At 39.6% G+C, this 23,788-nt stretch overlaps 1 protein-coding gene across 1 annotated transcript in view; it reads left to right on the forward strand.

The window, feature by feature from the left end:
* The first annotated feature begins 225 nt into the window (after positions 1-225).
* The window catches only part of znf644b (zinc finger protein 644b), a 28,360-nt gene continuing 4,797 nt past the window's right edge, over positions 226-23,788 (forward strand). Inside the window, 4 exon segments of the mRNA XM_084425811.1 lie at positions 226-385; positions 388-451; positions 18,244-21,012; positions 21,171-21,719. Of these exon segments, the coding sequence (XP_084281937.1) occupies positions 374-385; positions 388-451; positions 18,244-21,012; positions 21,171-21,719 (3,394 nt within the window). The 5' untranslated portion in view covers positions 226-373.

A 23,788-nucleotide genomic window follows, 5' to 3' on the forward strand; every position in this document is an offset into this window, starting at 1 on the left:
GCCAATTATGAAATTCTTATTGACCAAATCACTAGGTGTGCAAGTCCACCTCCCCACCATCTTTTCTCTATTTTTTTAACACCAGCAGTAACTTCACCTAAGAAGAATTCACCCTCTGTCTCTGGAATAATCCATATCGCGAGCGGGGGATTTACAGTGTGTCTCCACATCACCCCGCTTTATAAAGACCCAATGCACCATTTCTTCGTGAATATTAACACGATCTTACCTTTTCACTTTCTCTTTTAAAGATCGTAAACATTTCTTTTGTTCTTCGAATATGGTGTGATTTGCATGCGCACAGACCGAGCATCCCTCCTGCAGTTTTAGTTCAACCTGCAGAATTTTAGGCAAAATGGCGACATTGTAACAGATGGAGGACGAAAAAAAAGGAGTGTAATCAAGTACCATGACAAACTTGTCCCATGTTATAGTGTCATTCTCTGGAAAGGTAGGTTTAAAGCTTACAAACGTCTTCCCTTGCCGGATGTGTGTTTAACCTTGTAGAGAGATGAGTGCGCGATGGGTACAGTGAGTCCTTGCATGGGCACGAGAGCTTATAGACGGGCATCGGGTATGTCAACACCGTGCCAGTCACGGATCTTGCAAGCTAACATTTCACCCTTCCGCTGTCACGCTATTGCTCTGAATGGTATTGCATTTGGGGGAAAGTTGGACGCTCTTCTGCCATCTGAGGTTTCTCGTTTCCCCCCTGCAAAACAGTTTACACACTTTTACAAGGTGGGTGCCAGAATCGATCCAAAGCCGCGTCAGTCACTGGATGAGACGAGCCGTTTTTCCGTGTCAGCGGGGAGTTTGTGTCGCGGGTTTGACACTTGAAGAGCGCAGACGTGTTTAGACGCTCTTCATGAAGGCGTTAGGCGCGACCTTGATTGGAGGGAATCTGTTCGCTACGCGTTTGCGCACCGCTGCAAACAAACATGCCGCCAGCCTATTGCTTTCACTTCAAAACCACAGTCGAACATTTTGAATGGTACTTAAAAATAGGCCCTATGTGAAAGATTCTTGCATGTCCCCTGAACTTTTAATAGCTGTAAACGCACATTTATAGGCCTAGTCTTTTCAAATGCACTGATATGTGTGGCCTACTGTATGGCCATAGACATAATTTTGATAAATTCTGCTATGCCTCCATTAGTTCTAGACTTGCAGATGTACAAAGTCTGTTTTGCTGCATGACAACTTTTTGTGCCGAAGTAAAGTCACCATGAAATCAAAATCGAGTTTTATTATAAATCATACAATATCTGCACATCAATATTATTATTTTTTAATTCATGTGCCCTCTCATAATCTTTAATCAAAATAACTTACCCTCCCACTTTCAACAACATCTCTTCTCTGATGACGTGTTCACTGTAGCAAGGGCTGTAGCAATGGGTCAATTATGAACGATTCTTCATTTTGAATTAATCTTTAAAGGTGAACTATGCAGGTTTTTTTTTTAGCTTAATTTACCTTAACTGAACAGCTTCGGAGTCATTGGAATGGTTATATGACTTTTTTTCGGGTTGAATGGTGGTCTTCTCGCACCCCCCTAGCGCCTTTGAGCGGAAAAACCACCCATGCAACTATGGGCCGGCGGGTCGCGTCAGGAAGTATCACGTGATATCAGGTCTCGCGATGTAACAAATTGCTTTACGGCACTGCACACATACACTATCTAAACATTTATATGCTAGCCTTCTGTGTATCATACATACCTCAGTGGACATTGCTCCGTGCCTTCGCCGGCTTCTTTGAAAACAAATGCACATGACCAGAGGGAGAAGATGCGAGTCGCCAACGAGTTTTGACGACATTGTTGTCAAATATCTATTCCGAAGCTGTAGGGGGAGCTCTATAGAGTAACCCGTGAGCAAAAAACAAGAAAACGGCGAAGAAATTGGCAAAACTGCATAGCGCCGCTTTAATATGACTCAGGAACAACGAGTTGTCGCTTAGAGTGATTCATTCATTTTGTGTTGACCGCGCATGTGCAACATCTACAGTACAGGAAACATAAATGATATAGTTCACCTGTCGAGTCTTTGGGTGTGGGTTCGGGTCCGAGTCGTTCGTTCATCCTGTGACAGCCCCATAGAGGCTATGCTGTCTGTACCGGAAAGAAAAATTATTAGTTAACCTCCCGAGTCTTCGGATCTGACTCTTCTGAGTCGTTTGTTCTTTTGTCACGTGACGTGACAGCGTATTGGATACAGAAATTAGTTAATAATTCCCAGACTTCCTTACAAACAAGAACGTTGTTCGTTTTTCAACTCGTACAGTTACGTGATGTGTTTCTGGTCAATTTATATATATTTTAAATTTCTGTCATGACGGTTCTTTTCCATAACATTGAATGTGGTAATAAAGAATTTGTAATGCTTTAAACTTTATCCGTATGATGTGGATAAAGCAAATATACCTATATATAATAACAACATACAGTTATGTGACAAAATAATGAACACATCGAGCACGAAGACTCGAGAGGTGAAGTAAGCAATTATTTTTCTGGTACAGGATGCAAAGCTTCGGACTGTGGATGTGATGTGACAAAAGAACGAATGACTCAGATCGGGAGGTGAGGTAAACTAACTGACTGCTAAGCAGAGAATTAATCGTTTCTGTTTCCCATAATTTGGCCTTGGCTGCATACATAACTTCTGAGTTACTTTTTCAAATAAGCAATTCGAGTTACTTTGTTTTTCCATTTATTGACTGACAGCTCTCCTGTCCCCATGTTGAGAGAAATGAGTGAACATGATGGTTATTGTAGTTTTAGAATAAATGTGAGCAGGCATTTACTCATCTCACAGATTCAGCATTACTCAAAATTAATAAAAAACAGTGAAATGCAAGCATATTACGCAAACCAGCAATAATTCAATATATTAAATTACACAAATATACTCTTTGTAGGCTATTTAATCTCACTTTATTAACCAGTATCTTTGCTGCTGACCTTCGATGATCCACTTCAACCATACTAATAAACAAAAATCACATTTGAGTTTCAATTTTTAAACATTTTAATGCTGAAGTAAGCGTGTTGAACTTTCATCCTATTCTTCTTCAATCCAGAATGGCAGAACAAAATATTTTTTTTGTTACTTTTTTTTTTTAACTGCGCCCTCTACTATACAGGCATGATTTTGCATTTCTTTCAGCCTGAGGCTTATTCATTTCACTTTTGATGTGAAAGTGTCTTTACATTTGCCAAAAATAGAAAAGTGTTTTGTTGTTATTAAAAAAACAAACAAACAAGCAAGCTCACCCAGGTGAGAAAAAGTAATGCAAAAGTAATGCAACGCATTGCATTCCATTAAAAGTTACTTACGCAATTAGTTACGTTTTTTAGGGAGTAACGCAATACTTTTTAAAAGTAACTTTCCCCAACACTGTCGAAATGTGATCATCTCGTAAGTAGAATTTGTCTATAAACGTAACATTTCAGTTTTATTCTGCTAAAATGAACAAAATGAACAAAATTTACTTGGAAAAAAGATTCATTCATTTTGATGAACGAGATTCAAAAGATCCGAGTCAGTAAAATAATTCAGGTGTTCCAATCACTTTTTCAATGGCCACAGTTGTATAAAATCAAGCACTTAGGCATGCAGACTGCTTCTACAAACATTGGAGAAAGAATGGGTCGCTCTCAGGAGCTCAGTGAATTCAAGCGTGGTACCGAGATTGGTAAATATTCCACGGTCAACTGTTAGTGTTATAATAACAAAGTGGAAGCAATTTGGAACAACAGCAACTCAGCCACGAAATGGTAGGCCACGTAAAATCACAGAGCGGGGTCAGCGCATACAACTTTCTGCAGAGTCAATAGCTACAGACCTTCAAACTTCGTATGGCCTTCAGATTAGCTCAAGAACAGTGCATAGAGAGCTTCATGGAATGGGTTTCCATGGCCGAGCAGCATGGAATCACCAAGTGCAATGCAAAGCGTCGGATGCAGTGGTTTAAAGCACGCCGCCACTGGACTCTAGAGCAGTGGAGATGTGTTCTCTGGAGTGACTAATCACGGTTCTCTGTCTGGCAATCCAATGGATGAGTTTGGGTTTGGCGTTTGCCAGGAGAACGGTACTTGCCTGACTGCATTGTGCCAAATGTAAAGTTTGGTGGAGGAGGGATTATGGTGTGTGGTTGTTTTTCAGGGGTTGGGCTTGGCCCCTTAGTTCCAGTGGAAGGAACTCTTAATGCTTCAGCACACCAATACATTTTGGACAATTTCATGCTCCCAACTTTGTGGGAACAGTTTGGGGATATCCCCTTTCTGTTCCAACATGACTGCGCACCAGTGCACAAAGCAAGGTCCATAAAGATATGGATGAGCGAGTTTGGTGTGGAGGAACTCGACTGGCCTGCACAGAGTCCTGACCTCCACCCGATAGAACACCTTTGGGATGAATTAGAGCGGAGACTGCAAGCCAGGTCTTCTCGTCCAACATCAATGCCTGACCTCAGAAATGTGCTTCTAGAAAAATGGTAATAAATTCCCATAAACACACTCCTAAACCTTGTGGAAAGCCTTCCCAGAAGAGTTGAAGCTGTTATAGTTGCAAAGGGTGGGTCAACTCCATATTAAACCCTACGGATTAAGAATTGGATGTCATTAAAGTTCATGTGCATGTGAAGGCAGACGTCCCAAATCTTTTGGCAATATAATGTATGTCACAATGGGGAAGAAAAAGACTATCACAGCTTATGTTTTATGTGGACTTTAACCTTTTTTCTGCCCTAGCTCTTTGCTAACTATGTCAAGCTTCAGTGTTTTAATTTGCTCTCTAGTCAGTTACTCACAATGCTAGACTTGCAAGCCATAAAGCTGTGTGACTTGTCAGCCGTAACTCAGAGACTTTCTACCTCCACATAAAATTTCACCTTTGATTATTTATTTAATAAAAACTATAAATAAACTGAATACATTAAATAATATCATGTCAAAGAGTGCTATTGGACTGTATATCAGCATTCAGCCGCATGACTGTAAATGTGATGTTTATGTTATTAAAAAATGTCAAAAAGTAAATTAATTAAGTTAATAATATGAAGTAATTTGCTCTTGAAAGCAGTGAACACAGATAAGCGCAGTGAAATTTTCCTGTGCTGTTATACTATACAGAGAGGGGTTGGACAATGAAACTGGTTTTAGATGACAGTAATTATTATGGTGTAGCAGGGCATTCCTTTGTGGCCAATACAGCATAAATTTGTCTTGGGAATGATAGATACAAGTCCTGCCAGTGGCCAGAGGGATTTTGAGCCATTCCTCTTCCAGAGCAGTAGCCAGGTCACTGCATGATGCTGGTGGAGGAAAACGTTTTATAACTTGCTCCTCCAAAATACCCCAAAGTGGCTCAAAAATATTTAGATCTGGTGACTGTACAGGCCATGGGAGATGTCCAACTTCACTTTCATGTTCATCAAACCATTCTGTCACCAGTCTTGCTGTGTGTATTGGTGCATTATCATGCTAATACAAGGCACACCCTTCAGGGTACAATGTTTGAACCACATGGTCCTCCAAAATGGTTCAGTAGTCCTTGGCAGTGATGCACCCATCAAGCACAGTTGGGAATGTTATGATATAGTTGGGACTGTCATGATAAAACTGACAAACAGTTTTGGTGGAAACAGGAGAGTCGAGGTGCGCATTTAATTCTGCAGTGATTTGGGAAGCTGTGGTTTTATGTTTTTTGGATACAATCCAGGTTAGTACCCGAACATTCCTCACAGCTTCCTGTTACTCCTGTTGGTTCATACTTCGTAGTGGTATGCCGACAATTACCCTGGATACCATAGCTCTCGAAACACCACAAAGACTTGCTGTCCTGGTCACAGATAAGCCAGTGAGATGCACACCAGCAATATGTGCTCTTTTGAGCTCTGATATGTCTCCAATTATGTTGGGTGGATTGCAATATTTTATGTACAACTGTGCTATTGCTCTGCTAATTCAACCTTCACGCTCTGCTCTTACTGGTGGAGTCTTATCAGTGAAGATTGGCCACCAGGCCATGTATATATATACATACAGCGGGGGAAATAAGTATTGAACACGTCATCATTTTTCTCAGTAAATAAATTTCCAAAGGTGCTATTGACATGAAATTTTCACCAGATGTTGGTAACAACCCAAGTAAGCCATACATACAAAGAAACAAACAAAAAAAACTCTTCTGATTATTCTTTTCACTCCTCTATCAGAAATCTTGCGAGGAGCACTGGTCGAGGCAAATTTATGGTGAAATTATTGTCTTTCCACTTCCGTATTATGGCCCCAAAAGTGCTCACTGGACCATTCAGAAGCTTAGAATGGCGCCTATAACCAATGCCATCATTATGTTTTGCAACAATTAGGTTGCGAAGGTCTTGAGACAGCTCTTCGCTTTTACCCATCATGAGATGTGTCTTGTGTGACACCTTGGCAATGAGACCTTTTTGTAGGCCATCATTTGGGACTGAACCAGCTGTTATTAATTTCCACTGACAGGGGGCTGGATTGCTTTTTAATTACTGTAAGTTTTCAGCAGTTGTCTTGGCTTTCCATGCCTTTTTGCACCTCCCTTTCTTCATGTGTTCAATACTTTTTCCCTGTGTCATTCCACATTATTACACAACTTAATTTCTGAACTTATTTTTGTTTGTTTCTTTGTATGTATGGCTTACTTGGGTTGTTACCAACATCTGGTGAAAATTTCATGTCAATAGCACCTTTGGAAATATATTTACTGAGAAAAATGATGACGTGTTCAATACTTATTTCCCCCGCTGTATATATATATATGCGTCAAACCTCCAACACCATACTGGCCAGTGTTTCAGTTTCATTCACCAACCCCTGTAAATATATCAGCACACTTTGAACTCTGCTTGACCAATTAGAATAGAGGACTGACACTGCCTGTTGTATTAACATATTTAATAGCAAGGACAGTTTGGTTTGTTGCTTTGAAGTATGCCCCAGGTTGTTGCTTTATTGGTGTTTTTGTGGACTGTTATTGCAAATGTGTGACTGACCCTTGTATTGAGTTGCATTGTTTTCTTCTATTTTATTTTAATAAGATCTAAATACCCTTATTATTGATCATTAGTTCTTTGCAACTCTCTGTTTTCTCATTCTTAATTATCTAAGCATATGTTCACAATGAAGCTATTTTTACACATATATTAATGCTTTGTTACCATAGACACTGTATAAAGGGGCCCAGGAAACACAAGGATAATTACTTCTTTTTTTTATTGGTGTTTACAAATAAAGCGGATGGCAGATTTTTTAGTTATTATCATTAAGGTGAAGCACCATTACAGTTTTAGTTTCTCAGACTTAAGCAGATTTAATGGTCGTTTCCCCATTATAATAATCTCTTTACTTGATCATTTAAACAACAATTAAAAGAAAAGAAAGCTTTTTTTCTGTACTTGGTTTTTGATAAGTAAGCGGTAATGGCTGTTTTAATTTACAGCTACTTTAATATTGATTTGAGTTTTGGTTTCAATTTACTTGTAGAGACTGTGGAGTCTGTGGATGTCTGAATGAGCAATCATGATGATGAGCGATCAATTATAAATGGATGCTAAGACAACGATCCCTTGGAAATATTTCACTATACTGAATCTTGAGATTGACCAACAAGAATACCAGAGAGCTATAGAATATTATAATGCACACTAATACCCCTGAAAGGTGCTTTTTTTTTTGGTCCTGAGAAAACTTCCAGTTAATTCAAAGTTCACGACTGAGTCCTATCTCAGTCCATGCATATTTGATAGTAGTCACCTTAATATAATGTAAACAGCAGTCTTAACAGAGAAAAAAAAAAATCTGATTACTAAAGCTAATTGAAGAAGGTCAAGACCAGGAGCAGGGCTCAGGCTGATGCAATCTGCAGCCCACTCGCTCACAAACTCATAATTAAATCTTGTAAAGATAGATTACATAGCATGACTAAGTAAATTAAATACTTCAGTTCACACAAATTGATTATGTGTCACTCAGCAAGGTCAAATATTTGCACTGAGACGCATTTGTGGAATGTGCAGAATTCTAAAAATCGGTCCCATCTTCCCTGTTTTTGCTTGGCTCCCAGTTCACAGTGTTCTAAATGAAGACACAGGGGAATGTTTTAATGGGAGTACACTGGCCTGAATTAGCAAGCCAGCACTACTGCAGCTGGGCCGGAGAGATATTTCAGTAAGCTGTTGATCTAGCCAGAACATGGAGACCTGCATAAATCTATTAGTGGAAGAGGCCAAGAGAGAGAGAGAGAGGCCTATTTATCCTATGTTATGCTATGACTATTAGCTGCTCATTCCATATCATTTAACCTCCACAATGACCTCTCATTACAGCCACCAGACTCATTAGTATATTACAATGTAATGTGCTCTACTACTTATATGAGCTTATGTTGACCTTAAGGCCGTGTCCACTAAAGCGTTTTTAGCCTGCTGAAAACGCCTAGCTATGGGGGCTTGAGCGTTTTGGCAGCGCAGCTTTTTTTCAGTCGAGACACACGAAAGTGTTGCTATAGTATCTCATTTCACACATATTTTGTTTCTGTGTTGATTCTATACTAAAATGTCGATACAATGTAACACATTTTCTCTGGCTCTTGTTTTAAATTATTTTGTTCCGTTATTATGCTTGTTGTTATCTGTTGATGTTGTACAAGCAGAATGTGGCGGTTGGTCGGTGTGGTATTAGTCCCGCCCCTCCTCCACTGTGATTGGACGGTTGGGTATAAAGTGACAGTGATGAGCCAAAAGTTTTACCCAAAGTTGAACATTCTTCAACTCTCGGTGACCTGTAAAAAGCGGCGAGCGTTCAGCGCTTCAGCGTGAAAAAAAACGCTTTGGTGGACACACAGCCTAAGGTTTAAGGGGCTGAGTTTTGGTGATAGATAGATAGATAGATAGATAGATAGATAGATAGATAGATAGATAGATAGATAGATAGATAGATAGAAAACTTACTTTAAATTGTAATAATATTTTTGATCAAATATCTACTTCTACCACTGTTGTAAGCTATTGAATGTTGTCTCTTGTGTGTTCTCACACATATCCCTTTTAACCTCTTAATATGAAATGTCTAATACTTATAATAATAATAATTATCTGTGTGTCTATAAGCTCATATTACAGGTGCAGGGAGCCACAGGATGAGAATGTTTTGGAAAAGACTGGTAGGGATCCCTTATGTTGTGTTCGGGTCATTTTGACCCGGAGAGGATTTTCTTTTTCCCAAAAATGTTATGGGTAGGTAATGTTGTATCGCATTAGACTAAAACTTACTGACTTCGCTCACACAGGTTATAATACTTCCCAATAATTGGTTTACTTTTGTTTGTTTTTTTCCCCCACCTTGTTACACTTGTGGTGTTCCCGGTCAAAAATGACTGGCCTACAAAAAATTGCTTATTCTAATTCAATCTTTTTGTCAACTTGTTTTCTTTCAATTGGGAATTATTATTAGTATTTTTTGGAACTGATTGATCGTAGGCTTCATTGATCTGAGCTTATGATCTCAGTTCAATGAGGCCTACGATCAATCAGTTTCAAAAATAAACACAAAACCTACCCTAATTGAAAGAAAACAAGTTGACAAAAAGATTTAAACCAATATTTGGTGATAATATACTTTAGCATAAGATATTTACAAGCTATTTTTTGAAGGCCAGTATTTTATAACAAATTTTGACCGGGAAGTGTTACAGGGTTTTCAACACAGTGCAATAAATATGTATTAATTTATTTAAATAATCATTTAGTGTATTTTCATTTTTCCTCTGTATTAAAGTTAATTACAATGGTGAATGTTGTTCGAAATTTCATTAAAAAAAAGATGAAATACTGACAGAATTAGGATGGAAACGGTGAATGTAAGATTTGTGTCTTCCCTAATGTTGCTGGAAAGCTGGAGTGACAGCGCTCTGGCTGTCTGTACACAGCACCAGGGGTGTGTGTAATGTTCCAGATATTTGGTGGCATGTCTCAACACCTTGAGCTGAGGCACAGATGTGTGAACTGCTCTGATACTATAGCTGGGTGTGATCACCAGTCAAATTAAATCAGAGCTGTCAGTTACGCTTGTCAGAGGCATACTTCCCGTCAGCCTGGAAACCTGGCAACCTTCATCTTCCTCTAGCAGCCCTCCAGAAAAAGGCCAAAAAAAGGGGAATCTGGGTATAATGTTGTGTGAGCAAAACTGCCAAAATAATTTTGTGTAATTGGACAATGATCCAACAGAATCGAGATGATAGTGCGGAAAATGTTAACCTGTCTGCGTTCTGCATTCAAAAGGTAGCTTTGTCTCTGAAGTTTGTCTTGGGATGTGTGCCAAAATTATTTGACAGATGTGATTGTCACCGGTTAGTCTCGTTCCAAGTTGAGAGCTTGCCTCTCTCTTAGCGCGATTCTCACAACTTTAAAACAGTTATGGCATGGGTGTCCCGGCAGTCAGTTATCCACACCCTGGATAAGCAAATGAGAACACCTATTCCTATTAAAGACTTTATGAGGGAAGTTACACACGTAAAATCTTTCAGCTCACCAAATGCTACAGACTGCATCTGCCTCGGGCTCCAGATCTCACACTGATGACTTCACCACTAGGGGCCAGGATTTGATCACTAATGCTCTGTGGGGTGCTAAACTTGGTTACAGTTAAACATATGAATGCACCTCTCTGAAGATCCAGTTACTGCTCTGCCAGTCATAGTCTGTTTTAAATAATCCTAGTTGTATCAGTATGAAATGTTGGTAACAATATGACAGTGCTTATACTTAGTCTTATGAACAGATGAAAAATACATGGAAAATGACAGTGTTGCTTGTTTTGTTTTTTTTGTACTGCATGATAATAGGTCAATTGAACACGCTTGAGTGAAATTGTGTCTATCGCAAGTTAGCAAAAAATTACCGCAGAGGAACACAGTCCGTCGGAACAGATGTGTTTGTAAGCGCCTACAAGAGATTCCAGAATCAATAGGACCAAGGCCGTAAGAATGTTCTATCGACGCTGAAGGGTGTCTCTTACTGAGCACCAATTAACCAAAATTAAATCCACTGTTTCTATTGATTGAAAGGGTAAAGGCAAAAGTTTGCCTGAGAATTAACTGTCAAGCCCCCCAAACCTTTTTTCTTGCGAAATCCTTCAAGGTTGTGGTTCACCAATCTCATTAAATTTTCCAATTATTCCTAGAGTTGGATGTGATATTTTAGAGCTTTGAAAAGAGGTTGCAGGGTGATGTGTGATTATAGAGCATTTCTGTCAGGAAGAGATCACTGAATTACATGTGGTATTAAGAGACTAGATGAGAGTGTGTGAATGGTTTTCCTGTGCATTCATCACATATAGCGATATTCTGCTTATTGATGTGTTGATCACAAGCAGGTTCTAAAACTTAATTTGTACAACCACATTTTTGGTAAGGCCGTAAAAGCGGAAAACCTATTCTTTTTTAATATATACAAATCTTGATTTAAAAAAAATCAACAAAACCAAAAATCATGATTAAAATTTGATTAAAATCATGCTTGAAAGGAAAAGTCTTTTATTTTTGTCCTCATGAACACATACCCGCACACTTTTTTTAAATATTTATTTTTCCGTTTTTTTCCTCCAACTTTTTTTCTTTCTTTTTTTCTTTTTTTTCTTAATTTATTTGTCTCTTTTTTATATATGTAGGCTATATATTTCATGTTATCTCGGTTATAGAAATGTCTGGACCAATGTTAAATTTCCAGAGCCATCTGTTGGTCATTAGGGGTAGTGACCAGTAGGAAATACTGATAGAGCCATATATAGGAGTGTAACAATATATCATATCACAATACAAAAATGCAACAATATGTATCGTGGATAGTGACAATATGTATTGTGTATAGTTCACCAAAAATGAAAATTACTGTGTGAGTTTTGGTGTCGGTACTACATTAAACTACTATAGTGTTGAATATAATGTATGGTAATCCAATGGGGGGATATTTATGGGTCCTGGTAATGCCAAATGTCTTACGTTACCAGTAAAAACTGGCCTACTTTAATTAAAATATATCTAGTCTAGACAGTGCAAGCATTTTCATCTAAAATAATTCTGTATTTTCAGCGTCAGAATCATGAATAGTGTAATTCAGGTGTCACCATTGTCCTGTGCATTGGGTTACCAGCAGCACCAAGTCCAAGCCAATTTATTTACTCCCCCAATGTAATACCAAATTTAGCATTTTAATAAACAGTATTTTTTTTGTTAACCTTTTATCTTATGTCTTGGAGTATCGCAATAACATTGCATCGTGAGTTCAGTATCGTGATATGTAACAAATCGTGACATGAGGGTATTGTTACACCCCTACCAGCTAGTGGCTTAAATATTATTATTAATTGATTCATTGGAGTCTTCATTTGATCAAATTTAAGTAAATATGATCCCTACTTTACACCTTTGTGTGGCTAAAGGGAACCACAGTTGAATTTCAAATTATGCAGATTACATCTGTGACACAAAGTCATATATAGATGTTATGCTGAGTCCCACTTGCAAACAGATTCCATAAAAAAATAAGCATTAAATACTTGAAAACTTGATACTTAAATTATTATTTTTTTTGATGATTTAAAAATCAATTTAGAATTGGTATTTGTTTACATATGTTCTGAAATGCATATGTTTACACCACGCTTGTTTGTTTGTATAGTTCAATAGAATCTTGAGTCTTATCTCCTGCACCAAATTTTGTTTTGTTTTTGGTTTGGTTTGCTGCATTTTGACTTCATTGAGTACAACCAGACGGTGCACTAAGTAAAGTGGCTTTGGTGCCCCGATATTGATAAGAGCACATTAATTGGAATAAAGAAGGAGGGCCTCTTCTTCTGTCTTTTGTATACATTTACTGTTATACTCATTAGCTTCCCGTCGTCTCCCAGCTAGCATCTTCTTTACAGCCCGCCGGGAGTCTCTCGGGAGGTTATTTACATCTCTCCATGGGGCTCTCTCGGGCTACCAAGCACACCCCCTACCTCTCCTTCTGCATGCATCCCACCTCCTCTTTGATATGTTTGGGAGTTGCTCTGATTGAGTGGGGCTCTGGTGTTAATGACCAGTCTGGATGCAGCTCCGCCCCCTCATTCAGCTTTAATAGATGCCATTGACAAGCAGCAGGGACTGATAAAAATGTGATGATTTTTTAATATCCTAAGGGAGCCTGTTCAGGGGGAGATGGACCACAAAGTGCAAGCTTTGCTTTATGCGGTTAAGAATGAGTCGTTTTTTTTTTTTCCATTAGCAGAATGTTATTTTAGATTAAGTTTTGGTTAAACAAAAGTCAGTTTGAATGTGTTTACATCCATCAGTTTAGTCCTGATTTAGACAGGAATCCTCTGCCACTATTTGCCCTTTTCCACTTTTATTATGTTGCTCATGTCTTATAGCTTGCATGGCACATTACGTTTTAAGAAAAGGTAATAAAAGTTGTTTCATCCCGAAACCTGCGCCGCTTGACATTTCTCCAAATTTAAGCGTATTGATGTCTGCTCGCTTAGACCCGATCCCGTCCTCAGCGCGTAGACAAGCGTTGACATTGACATGCTTTCATCTGATTGGTCACGTGTCTTCAGCAAAGCGGCAGTGACAAAGTTAGCTTTATTCTTTCACACTACTCAAGCAAGACAGATGTATGCGAGTCTGCCCTCGATCACAGCGGCAGATACGCGCCCGTGCAGCCCCGTCGTATTTAAATCAGATCTCCAGTAATCATCACATTTCACATGAAGAAAAATCAACGCCGTACAACAGCTAAAAAAGCGCCTGCAACTCATGACCTGAGAGGAAGTATATCTCATGGCATATTGCTTTCATATTTTACACAGGATAACATGCAACAATCAATGTTTATTTTTCATCAAGAGATGTGTTGCCGCGTAAAAGTAACGGAATGATGCAACTGCCAGAAAACTTTCGCCTCCTTTACGTGACAAACTCTTTGCATCATTCTTTAATGTGAGAGAGGCTACTGGTGTAAAGGCCCGTCGACCTGTGCTACTTCGCACCCACTGCCCAGCTCACGATAAGAGTGCCCTCATTAAAACTGAAACCCCAGACCTGCTCAGCTTTTTTCCTGCTCTCTTGCTCCCTTTTTAAATAAGAGAAGTTTTAAACTGACAAAGCCGCGGGAAATCCCCATCAGACATCCCTCCCTTAATCCGTCTAATTTTGAAAGGTATTGTTTAAGGCTTCAAAGTTTATATGGTTTAATCCTCCTCTAACACTACAGGGCAGCAAATGAGGCCATGTCAGCAGCTCTGGCACCACTAATCTACTTCACACAACAGAAAATCCTCCTTCTAGATAAGGTTGCATAGGTTTCCTGTGAACTCGCCTTTTGATGTTCCTTACCTGCTATTGAACATGACTTCTGTCTTAACCCAACTGTCACTCACTCCCTGTCCCCTTTTATCATGCCCAGTGACCCCCCTTTCCCCTCTCCCCGATCCTAAATCTACCATCAGGAGGAACAGCCATTTCACTTGCTCTATTTTAAGAAAGAGTACTGAGGAGAGATGTGCGATCGAGTCTTTGAGAACGTGTTGGCGTTCTTTTAATTTGGGTTGTGGAAGGATGTGTTCTTTTGTTTTGAAATCCAGATCCAAATTTGTGTGGACCGTTTTTAATCCGGGTTAGTTAACAGAGTCACAAAGTTGCATCACCTTGGCTATGAATGGCAACCTCTGGAAAATGCAACTTTTGCAGTGCTGTGGCAACCAATACCTTAGAGTTGGCAGCCTTGGCTCCTGGTTAAGTAGCGGTTTGTTAGACACAGAGGGAGAGATGGCTAAGGTAGCTGCCCCTGCACTCTGTGGAGATTGTGTATTGAAGCAGATTTATTGCTGAGCTCTCAATTTCCACACAGCGTTCAAAAGAAATTGGATTCTTGCCACTCTCTGCGCATCTTAGTTTCTTTTCCAAACGATGGGGAAAGAGGGGGGAAAAACAAACTCAAAAATGTTCAAGGGTTGTAATGTATGGTACCTGTATTGTGTGCAACATATGACAGCTATCCGACCTATATTTGCTTTCCTATAACTCAGACAGTACAGCAGCATTGTTTATGTGGAAAGGTTAGAACAGAGGTCAAGTTTTAGATGTTCCATATTAAACATTAACATTTGTGATTTATGTGCATGTAAATGTATGGTTTGATGATTAATAGTTAACTGAGACCTCTGAACTCATTTTTCAAATCCTTTATTTCATTATTAATCAAAATATAATATGTATGAGCGTTCCCTTGCAAAAGATACATAAATAAATCCTTCCCAAAACATCTCTTGTCCCGTCAGCTGTAGCATGTGCTGTGAAACCCAGCAAGAGTTTCCTCCTGTCACTGCTGCTCTGTGTGTTAAGGAGACTGTTTGAGTTGAAGTCAACGCTTTTCCTCAACATGGCAAGAGAAGAAGAGAAAGACAGGCTCTCCTCAGTCTCTGCGAGGTGTCAGGTTGAATAGCTACCTGTTTGTTTGCTCACAGCTGTGCTTTGTTAGTCTCTCACACTTGAGAGGCAGCTTCATAAATTCACAGCGTGTCAAACAAATCAATAACTCCCATTAACCGAGGAAGATTCTCTGCTCTGTACTTGAGGGGCCTTGGCCTTCCTTCTTTGTTTAGATGTGTTTTTTTTCCTGTGATAGAAGAAGAGAGTACGGGGAAAAGAAAGACAGGTAAAAGAAAGAAAGAGAGAGAGCGTAATGGATAAAGTGAAATGGAGTTGGGCATGTTGCCGATTCACATAGACAGTTAACTGCTCTGAATAACTTCTCCCACCAGGTGTTTCTGATTTTTGTTGTAGTCCTCTCTTTTAGGGGAAGAGTCTAAAGGAATTATGAGAGGTTTCACAGCTAGGGTTAGAAGTGTTTGGGTAATCAATTTCTGTCTCGTCACTTGCGTGCATTAGGGGAAAAAATACAAAAGGAAAATGCAATATCTTCACCCTACTTCAAGCTATTTTTTAATAGAGATTAATGCAAGTTCTGTGAATGTGTCTAATATTTATAGAACATACTTTATGGTTCTCTGCATTTGTAGTACACCATATAATTGTATTCTTGGAACATAAACATCCAACTTTTGGCCTTTTGTCACCAACATACGAGTCTAGTAGGTGGGAAAAAAGTTGAAGACACCAAAGTGGAACATAGCAAGTAGTTTGTATTCTCCTAGGATTAATAAATATCCAAGAAAAGTTTACCTTCTGGGGTTCTAGAATAATATGTAATGATAATATGCAATTATCACCTCTTATTTTTTCAGCAGTAACCTCAAGATGAGGTGCAACTCAAGTGTTAGAACAAGTGCTGATGGAAAGAATAGGGGCTAAGAGAAAGAGAGGAGAGAGAGCACATGACATATGTGTGTCGTGTAAGTGTTAAGTGCTCTTTTACTTGTGCAGTTAATTTAGTCTGATCACAGGGGGACCTCCTCTGATTCATTGTTGTTTGTGAATTCAAACATGTTCATTACTGAGCATATTTCAAGGAGGGAAGAAAGAGAGTTAGAGCGAGATTGAGAAAAAGAGCTAATCGCTTCAGATTGATCTCCGTGCCGAGCGTAAATGTATTTAAGCTCATAATCCTTGTAAATAGCTTCCAGCAAGGCAAAGGCAGCCTTTTAACATTGACTAAATGAAGTAAATAGAAGCGAATGAATTTTTAAAAGACGCATTGCAGTTGAACCCTGTTTGTTATGTATGGAACAGATCAGTGTGGAAACTGGAAGCTAATGAGGCCTGTAAATTTAAAGCTAAAATCATATTCTGAGGCTTTGCCACCCTGCTGTTTAGGGGTTTGCAGTGAAGTTCGTTTTTAAATGCAGAGCGTCTGTTCTCCCTCCGAAAGCCCCTCACACCCCAACAGATGGAGAGAATATGGAGCTCGGAAGGTTTACCTAGGAGGTGGTAACAGTGAAGCCACTCATTAACACTGAATTTAACACTTCGTTAGCAACGCGGCTTCCTGTTGAGAGCAGCTAGTGCTGAATGTCAAATCCTCAGAGCATACACTGTGGCCTAGCAGGACAACAGCAAGCCTGGGCCCCTTTAACACAACCTTTAAACACACTCCTGTTGTCCCACAGGTTTGCTGGTGTCGAGCTGCTGAAAACCATCAAATATAATTAGATTGGCTGATGACACCTGAGGTATATTTCTCTGGCTAGTCATGAACGGGAGTGTTTCTACCTGAGTGTGTGTGTGTGTGTGTGTCTGTCTCTCTGTGTATGTTTGTGCAGTGTGCCAATTTGTCAGGTTTGAAGCAACAACAGTCTCGTGCTGGGATGTGCTTTGGCACCATCAGAGAGTGATAAGACAGAATAATATGATCTTATTGGTGGTGTGCTTTGTTCCCATGGAAATTGGTCAATTTTAGCAGGCGGCTGAGAACTTTGGTGGGAGAAACAGGAAGGTTAGATCCCAGAGGTGCATTCACATAATTAAGCTTCCTCACCAGGACTTCCAGGGCTAACATTGGGGTGTGTTGTGAAAAGAAGCGTTGACAGTGGGTGTTTGGGATTGTGGCAAAAAAAAAAAAAAAAAAAAAAGTCTGCTTCTTTAGGCCACTATTAGTTCCTTTTAGAAAGCTCTAAATTATTTGATGCTCCCTATATTTCAAGATGCATTTTTTTTCATAGGATCTATAAACTTATATATATATAAAAAATATATATATTAATATGAATACGTACATTAATGTATTAATTAACTCTTTTATGGTGATTGTTTTTAATTTCTGAATTAAAAATCATTGAAACAACGTTCGATCATAATGAATTATAATATTTTAACAAAACTGCCTTCAGCTGCTTCTTCATATTTGAAATCATTTTGAGCAGCAAAAGTGTGGTGCAGCCTACAAGGTCATGTGCTCCAAACAATTTATAGAGATATGCAGGAAAAAAAGATGCAACAATAAATGATATCATTCAGAGGACCTTCTTCATTAATATTCTTGATATTTATTATCTTGTAAAATATATTTTAATACAATTCTTTATCATTTGTTTTCATTAAATCAAAACATTTCTTGAAAAGTTTACAAAACACATGAAACCAACATGAATACAGATAGTACTTTTCTAAGAACTTGGCCTTTTCTTTATCAAGGACACAGTCCACTTAAAACAAGTTATATGGAGATGAGATTTGAAACTGATCACTTGTCTCTCTTTCACAGATCGTCTTTTCTCCGTTATGGCGGCAGTAAAAGAGAGCACAGAGGAAGACAAAGAGGTAGAATCTTCCTCTGACACTCAAGAGTTGACAAGCACATCTTCTCCCAACAACAACAACAACAACTTGGATCCACCAGAGCCCCTGCCCTTGGACAGTCCCCAAAACCCTTTAAATGGAGTCCAGCCGAACCCATTTGTCTGTGGTAGCATCCCTGCTGCCCCCAGCACAAACGACTCATTGCCTTCAGGAGCACTTGTTAATGGAGCTGCTTCACACTGTACCTCAGAGGAGTCCTGCGTCCACAACAAAGACGTGTCCCCTCTGCCCGGGACAGACACTAGCCCAGAGGTGTTACCGCCTCCCAGTGAGCTTCAATCAGACACCCGGCAGAAAGCAGAAGGGTGCGCCCTAAAAGTGCAGCCCGCACGGGCCTCATCTGAATCAAACAACATTGACGGTGAGGCCCCCCTAGATGTGCTGGTGGGGGAAGGCTTGGATACCAGGCCAATCAGCCGACTGTTAGCTAAAAAGGGAATCAAAACAGGGTGCTTATGGGACTTTGATTCTGAGTTGTCAGAGAGTTCTTCTGATGACTGTGATGGTCTAACTTGGGGCCTGCAGGAGAAGTTCATGCGGATACTGTTGAAAAGCAGTGTAGCAGGTGATGGGGTAAGAACAAAGGTGGAGATTGATGGGGCTCCAGCTGCCAACCAAAGACGGAGGATGCGTAAAAAACGTACCATGGAGAGGGCTGACACTGGAGGACAGGTTTATGATGGCTTTGATTACGCTTCCCAGAATTCCCTATCTGACGAAGACTCCGATTTTGAGTCGTCCATTAACAAAGAACATGCCTTAAGGAAAGAGCCGGAAAGTTTGAAAGCATATGCTGGCTTGCGCCTGGAGAAATTCTGCGACAAGTCAGCTGCCATGAAGGAGCTAATTTCAAGCGAGAAGGAAGAGAGATGTGATGAAGGCGGCAGCGACATAGAAACAAACACCTACATGGGTGAAAAATCGGCACGGTTAAAGACAGAGACAAAAACAGACGAAGAGCTTTCCTTTTTCCCGTGTTCAAAGTGCAACGATAATTTCAAGGAGAAGAGGCATTTGCATAGGCATATGATGTATCATTTAGATAAGAATAAAAAGGTGAGACAGGAACACGTTCCCCGACCCTTTATATGTAGAGAGTGTGGGCGTTCATTCCGAGACATAACCTCTCTGCAAAAGCACATTATAATCCACCAGGTGCGGAGGGAGAGGCTGATGGAAGAGATTAAAGGTTTCAGTAAGATAGATGTCGAGGGAAGAAGAGCTTGTCTTCAGTGTCCCCAGTGTGTCTTTGGAACGAAATGCCCCAAAACTTTCGTCCATCATGGCAAAACTAATGAGAAGGAGAAGTTGTCTTATAGCTGTGAGGAATGTGATCACATGACTACAACTGAAATGGAGGCACATGAGTGTACAGCTCACCACACCACATGTGGCAAGACTGACAACTCTTTTGAATGTCAAAATTGCACATTTAGAAGTATGAATATATATAGTCTCAGAAAGCATGTGGAGCTCATCCACGGGCAGCCATATTATGAGAATTATGAACCTCAATCACACCGCAATGTAGATGATCACATAAAAGCTTTGTTTGACCAACCTAAAACCAAGGACTCATCTTTACTGATGCCAAAGATTCAAAGCACAGAGAAGCGGTCTGTTAGGGACAGAGATGAGCTGCCCTTTGGGCCCAATGGCTCAGCTGACCTTAATGTGAGAAGCAAAGAAACACAAGAAGCCTGTGACGGTTTCAGCTCCTCCCTGATCAAATGGAGCCCTGGCAGCCCTGCAAACAAGCTGTCACCATTCTCACTGAGAAGTGACAAGCCAAGCAAATTATCCCCTCTGCCTACAGAGAAAATAGACGTGACTACAGGTCTCCCGTACGTCGAAGAAGACAATCAAGAATATGAAAGCACTGTCTCCGAAAAGAGGACAAAATATCTTTCCAGCTTTGACGTACATCTTACAACAAAAACAGAGATCGTGAGTAAAGCAGCCTGTCTGAACCCTGGCACTGAGAGCCATCCCAAAGATCCTTCAACTGGCAGTACTTTAGCGCTGCAAACGCTGAAGCACAAAATACCGTCGAAAAGAAAAATGTCAATCCCTTATCGCAACACCCATGCCAATATTCCTCATGTGCGTCTTCCAAAATCTGAGCCTGAGCCTGAGCCTGAGCCTGAGTCTCCACAATGGGACTCTACTACACCACAAGAGGGAGATGACAATGAAGGTGCTCAGGATTTCAGCGACTGCACCAAAGAGTCTCCGGATCAGTGTAATAGCAATACCCCCAGTGAATATTTCATCCCTCTCCACAACAACATTCTGGACTATGCCAATTATACTAATCCAGACAATAGTAGAGTGGAGGACAGTGATGAAATTTGTACTTTTATAGTGAAGGAGGAGTGTGTTGAAAGTATAATAAGTGAGGATAACCCTGATCATGTTGTGTATCAGCAAAGCGATCCTTATGCAGAGTATATTGTCAACCCATTGTCTTTGGTGGGCAGGAAGTGCTGTCCCTACTGTCCCGCAGTGTTTGAATCTGGGGTGGGCTTGTCTAACCATGTGAGAGGACACTTACATAGGGTTGGGCTGAGTTATGATGCTCGTCACGTGGTGTCACCTGAGCAAGTGGCATCTCAGGACCGTCAGCCTCGCATACGCAGAAAAATTCCCTCAGTGAATCGCAGAATCAGAAAAGGTGATTATTGTTCACCTTTCCTTGTTCAAGTCATTGTGATTTTAGATAATGCTCTCAAGCTAAAATCACACATGCATAACCCATATTTATGTATGTGTACAAACATTTCTACATGTAACTTATTAATTTAAAGTAATTATGTGCTTTCATCATGGCAGATAAGCCAGAGTCTAAAACCGAGCACACCTGTCCCCTGTGCCTGGGCTGGTTTGACACTAAGACCGGCCTCTCCAATCATGTGCGGGGTCATCTGAAGCGGATTGGCAAGCCTATTTCGGGTGCTAGCAAGTCACCTCTCTGCATTCTGACAGAACTTCTTCAGGATGAAGTGGAGTACAAGAACATTATGAGGGTGTTTGGTTCCAGACCGCACTTTTCAAAACCTTTTGTCTCTCAAAAGTTTGCCAGCAGTGATGGACTGTTTCTTACGTCCTCTGGCATTCCTATGAAGATTCATCATGCCACTGGCACACCAGACGAAGGGCAATGGACTATGATCAGGCGCCCCCAGGTCAACAGGGAGAGGAAGAGGACCAATAAGGTCCGATCTAGCACTTTAGAGGATCTGCTGGGAAATAGGAAAGTGGAGCAGGAAATGGAGGTCGAAGGCCACTCAGAGGATGCCAGTACTCCTTTGACCATCTCCTACACTAGTGGCAGTATACCCAGATCACCATCTGTGAAGCTGGATCCTACCTGGAGCCAAGGTTAGGAACCACACAATCACTCAATCGTGTCATTTGCTGTTATCCAGAAAACATATTAAATATTAATTTACATAGGGAAGCCTATTTTATGCCAGCCTCTGAAATTGATATGAAAATCATCATGCAGCTGCCCCCCATGCAGTAAAGTGCCTTTATTTAAAATCTGAAGACATTAGTAGTCTGTCTTTTGAAGAAATGGCCCTCAGCCATTAATGATGAAATATTTTATTTCTAATTATGTTTTCTCACCAACTGCTTACATTTGTGTAATTGTTTTTGAGACATAGAGGTGAACAGGCTAATAATAAGACCCCCAATCAGTGACATACGTTTTTTTTTTTTTTTTTTTTCAACCAAGATACATAATGTTTGAGTTGATTAGCTTTCTGTGTTTGTTTAGAGATACTACATTTCTTTGATAATAGCATTAAACAAACCAACAAGCCACTGTTTTATATGCCTGCAAATCTGTACCTGGACTTCCATAAAAAGTGATAGTTCACCCAAATATGAAAATATCCCAGTGTCATGTCTGTTTTATGGAAGCATGTTTCTGCCACTGAATAAACATAAAAAAGATAATTATGACTTTTTATCAAACAATATATATGTTTTTTTGCAAGGCAAGGCAAGTTTATTTATATAGCACATTTCATACACAATGGCAATTCAAAGTGCTTTAAATTAAATTAAAATAATAAAAAGAAATAAGAATAATTAAAACAGTTTAGAAAATAAAATACAGTACAGTACAAACAGTCGGACGAACAGTGGCACAGTGCTCATTCAGTAAATGCATAGTTAAACAGATGTGTTTTGAGTCTGGATTTGAATGTGATTACAGTAGGAGCACATCTGATCTCCTCTGGAAGCTGGTTCCAGCTGCGGCTGGCATAATAGCTAAAAGCGGACTCGCCATGCTTAGAGTGAACCCTTGGTATTTCTAGCTGATATGATCCTAATGATCTGAGTGATCTGTTGGGTTTATATTCAGTGAGCATATCTGCAATGTATTGAGGTCCTAGGCCATTGAATGATTTATATACCAGTAATACTACTTTAAAATCAATCCTAAATCTAACTGGGAGCCAGTGTAAAGACCTGAGGACTGGTGTGATGTGTTCATATTTTCTGGTTCTGCTCAGAATCCTGGCAGCAGCGTTCTGTATGAGCTGCAACTGTCTTATGGTCTTTTTGGGAAGGCCAGTGAGGATGGAAGCATTGTGAATTGTGAGATATAAACTAGAAGTCAGAATTGTGAGATAAAAACTTGCAATTATGTGAAAAATCATATCTCTAAATATTTATATCTCACAATTCCTCTAATTTGCAAGATTCTATGGCGGAAACAAGCTTCCATTTTGTACAAATCAAAATCATGGTATTATATATATATATATATATATATATATATATATATATATAATTTATTTATTTTTTTTATCAGAAGCAAAATGAAGACTGAGTATGTAAAAAAAAAAAAAAAAAAAAACACAACTTGAAACTGATTGGGTTACAGCTATTAGGGGTTTATTAAGGGAAAAATATCACTGGATAGCATCTTAAATTTTAGTTTGTTCCTCACACAAAGATATCGTACCATTACTAAAGCTTTGAATATAGGAAATAGCGCACAAGCCACAATTTTCTTTTGCCAAACAAAAGAAAGAGGTTATTATTTGTAAAGATCTTTTTGTTGTCCCTAGTGGCTCAGAAATTTAAATGTCATATTTAAGATGACAATACCTTACTTATATTTAATTACAAATGCCCATTTAGCTTCAAGTTTAGTGGTTGAAAGATAATTAGGCTTGTAATTGGCCATTCATTTCTGTTTTCTCATGCATTGTGAATGGACAAAGAGAGCTTGGAAGTGCCATTGATACTGAGCAATTTTAGTCAAAACAAAACCCCTCCATGACAAGAATCTTTTGCCTGTTCACTGACAGCTGAGCGTATGATCTGTCTTGTTTCGAGTGATGTTGAATCAAAGAATCTGAGAGTGACAGACAGGTGAGGTTTCAGATATCTGGGTCACAATCCAGCGTTGAACATTCTTTATTCCCACA

Source organism: Rutilus rutilus (genome assembly GCF_951802725.1).
Source record: "Rutilus rutilus genome assembly, chromosome: 12".
Lineage (NCBI taxonomy): Eukaryota > Metazoa > Chordata > Actinopteri > Cypriniformes > Leuciscidae > Rutilus > Rutilus rutilus.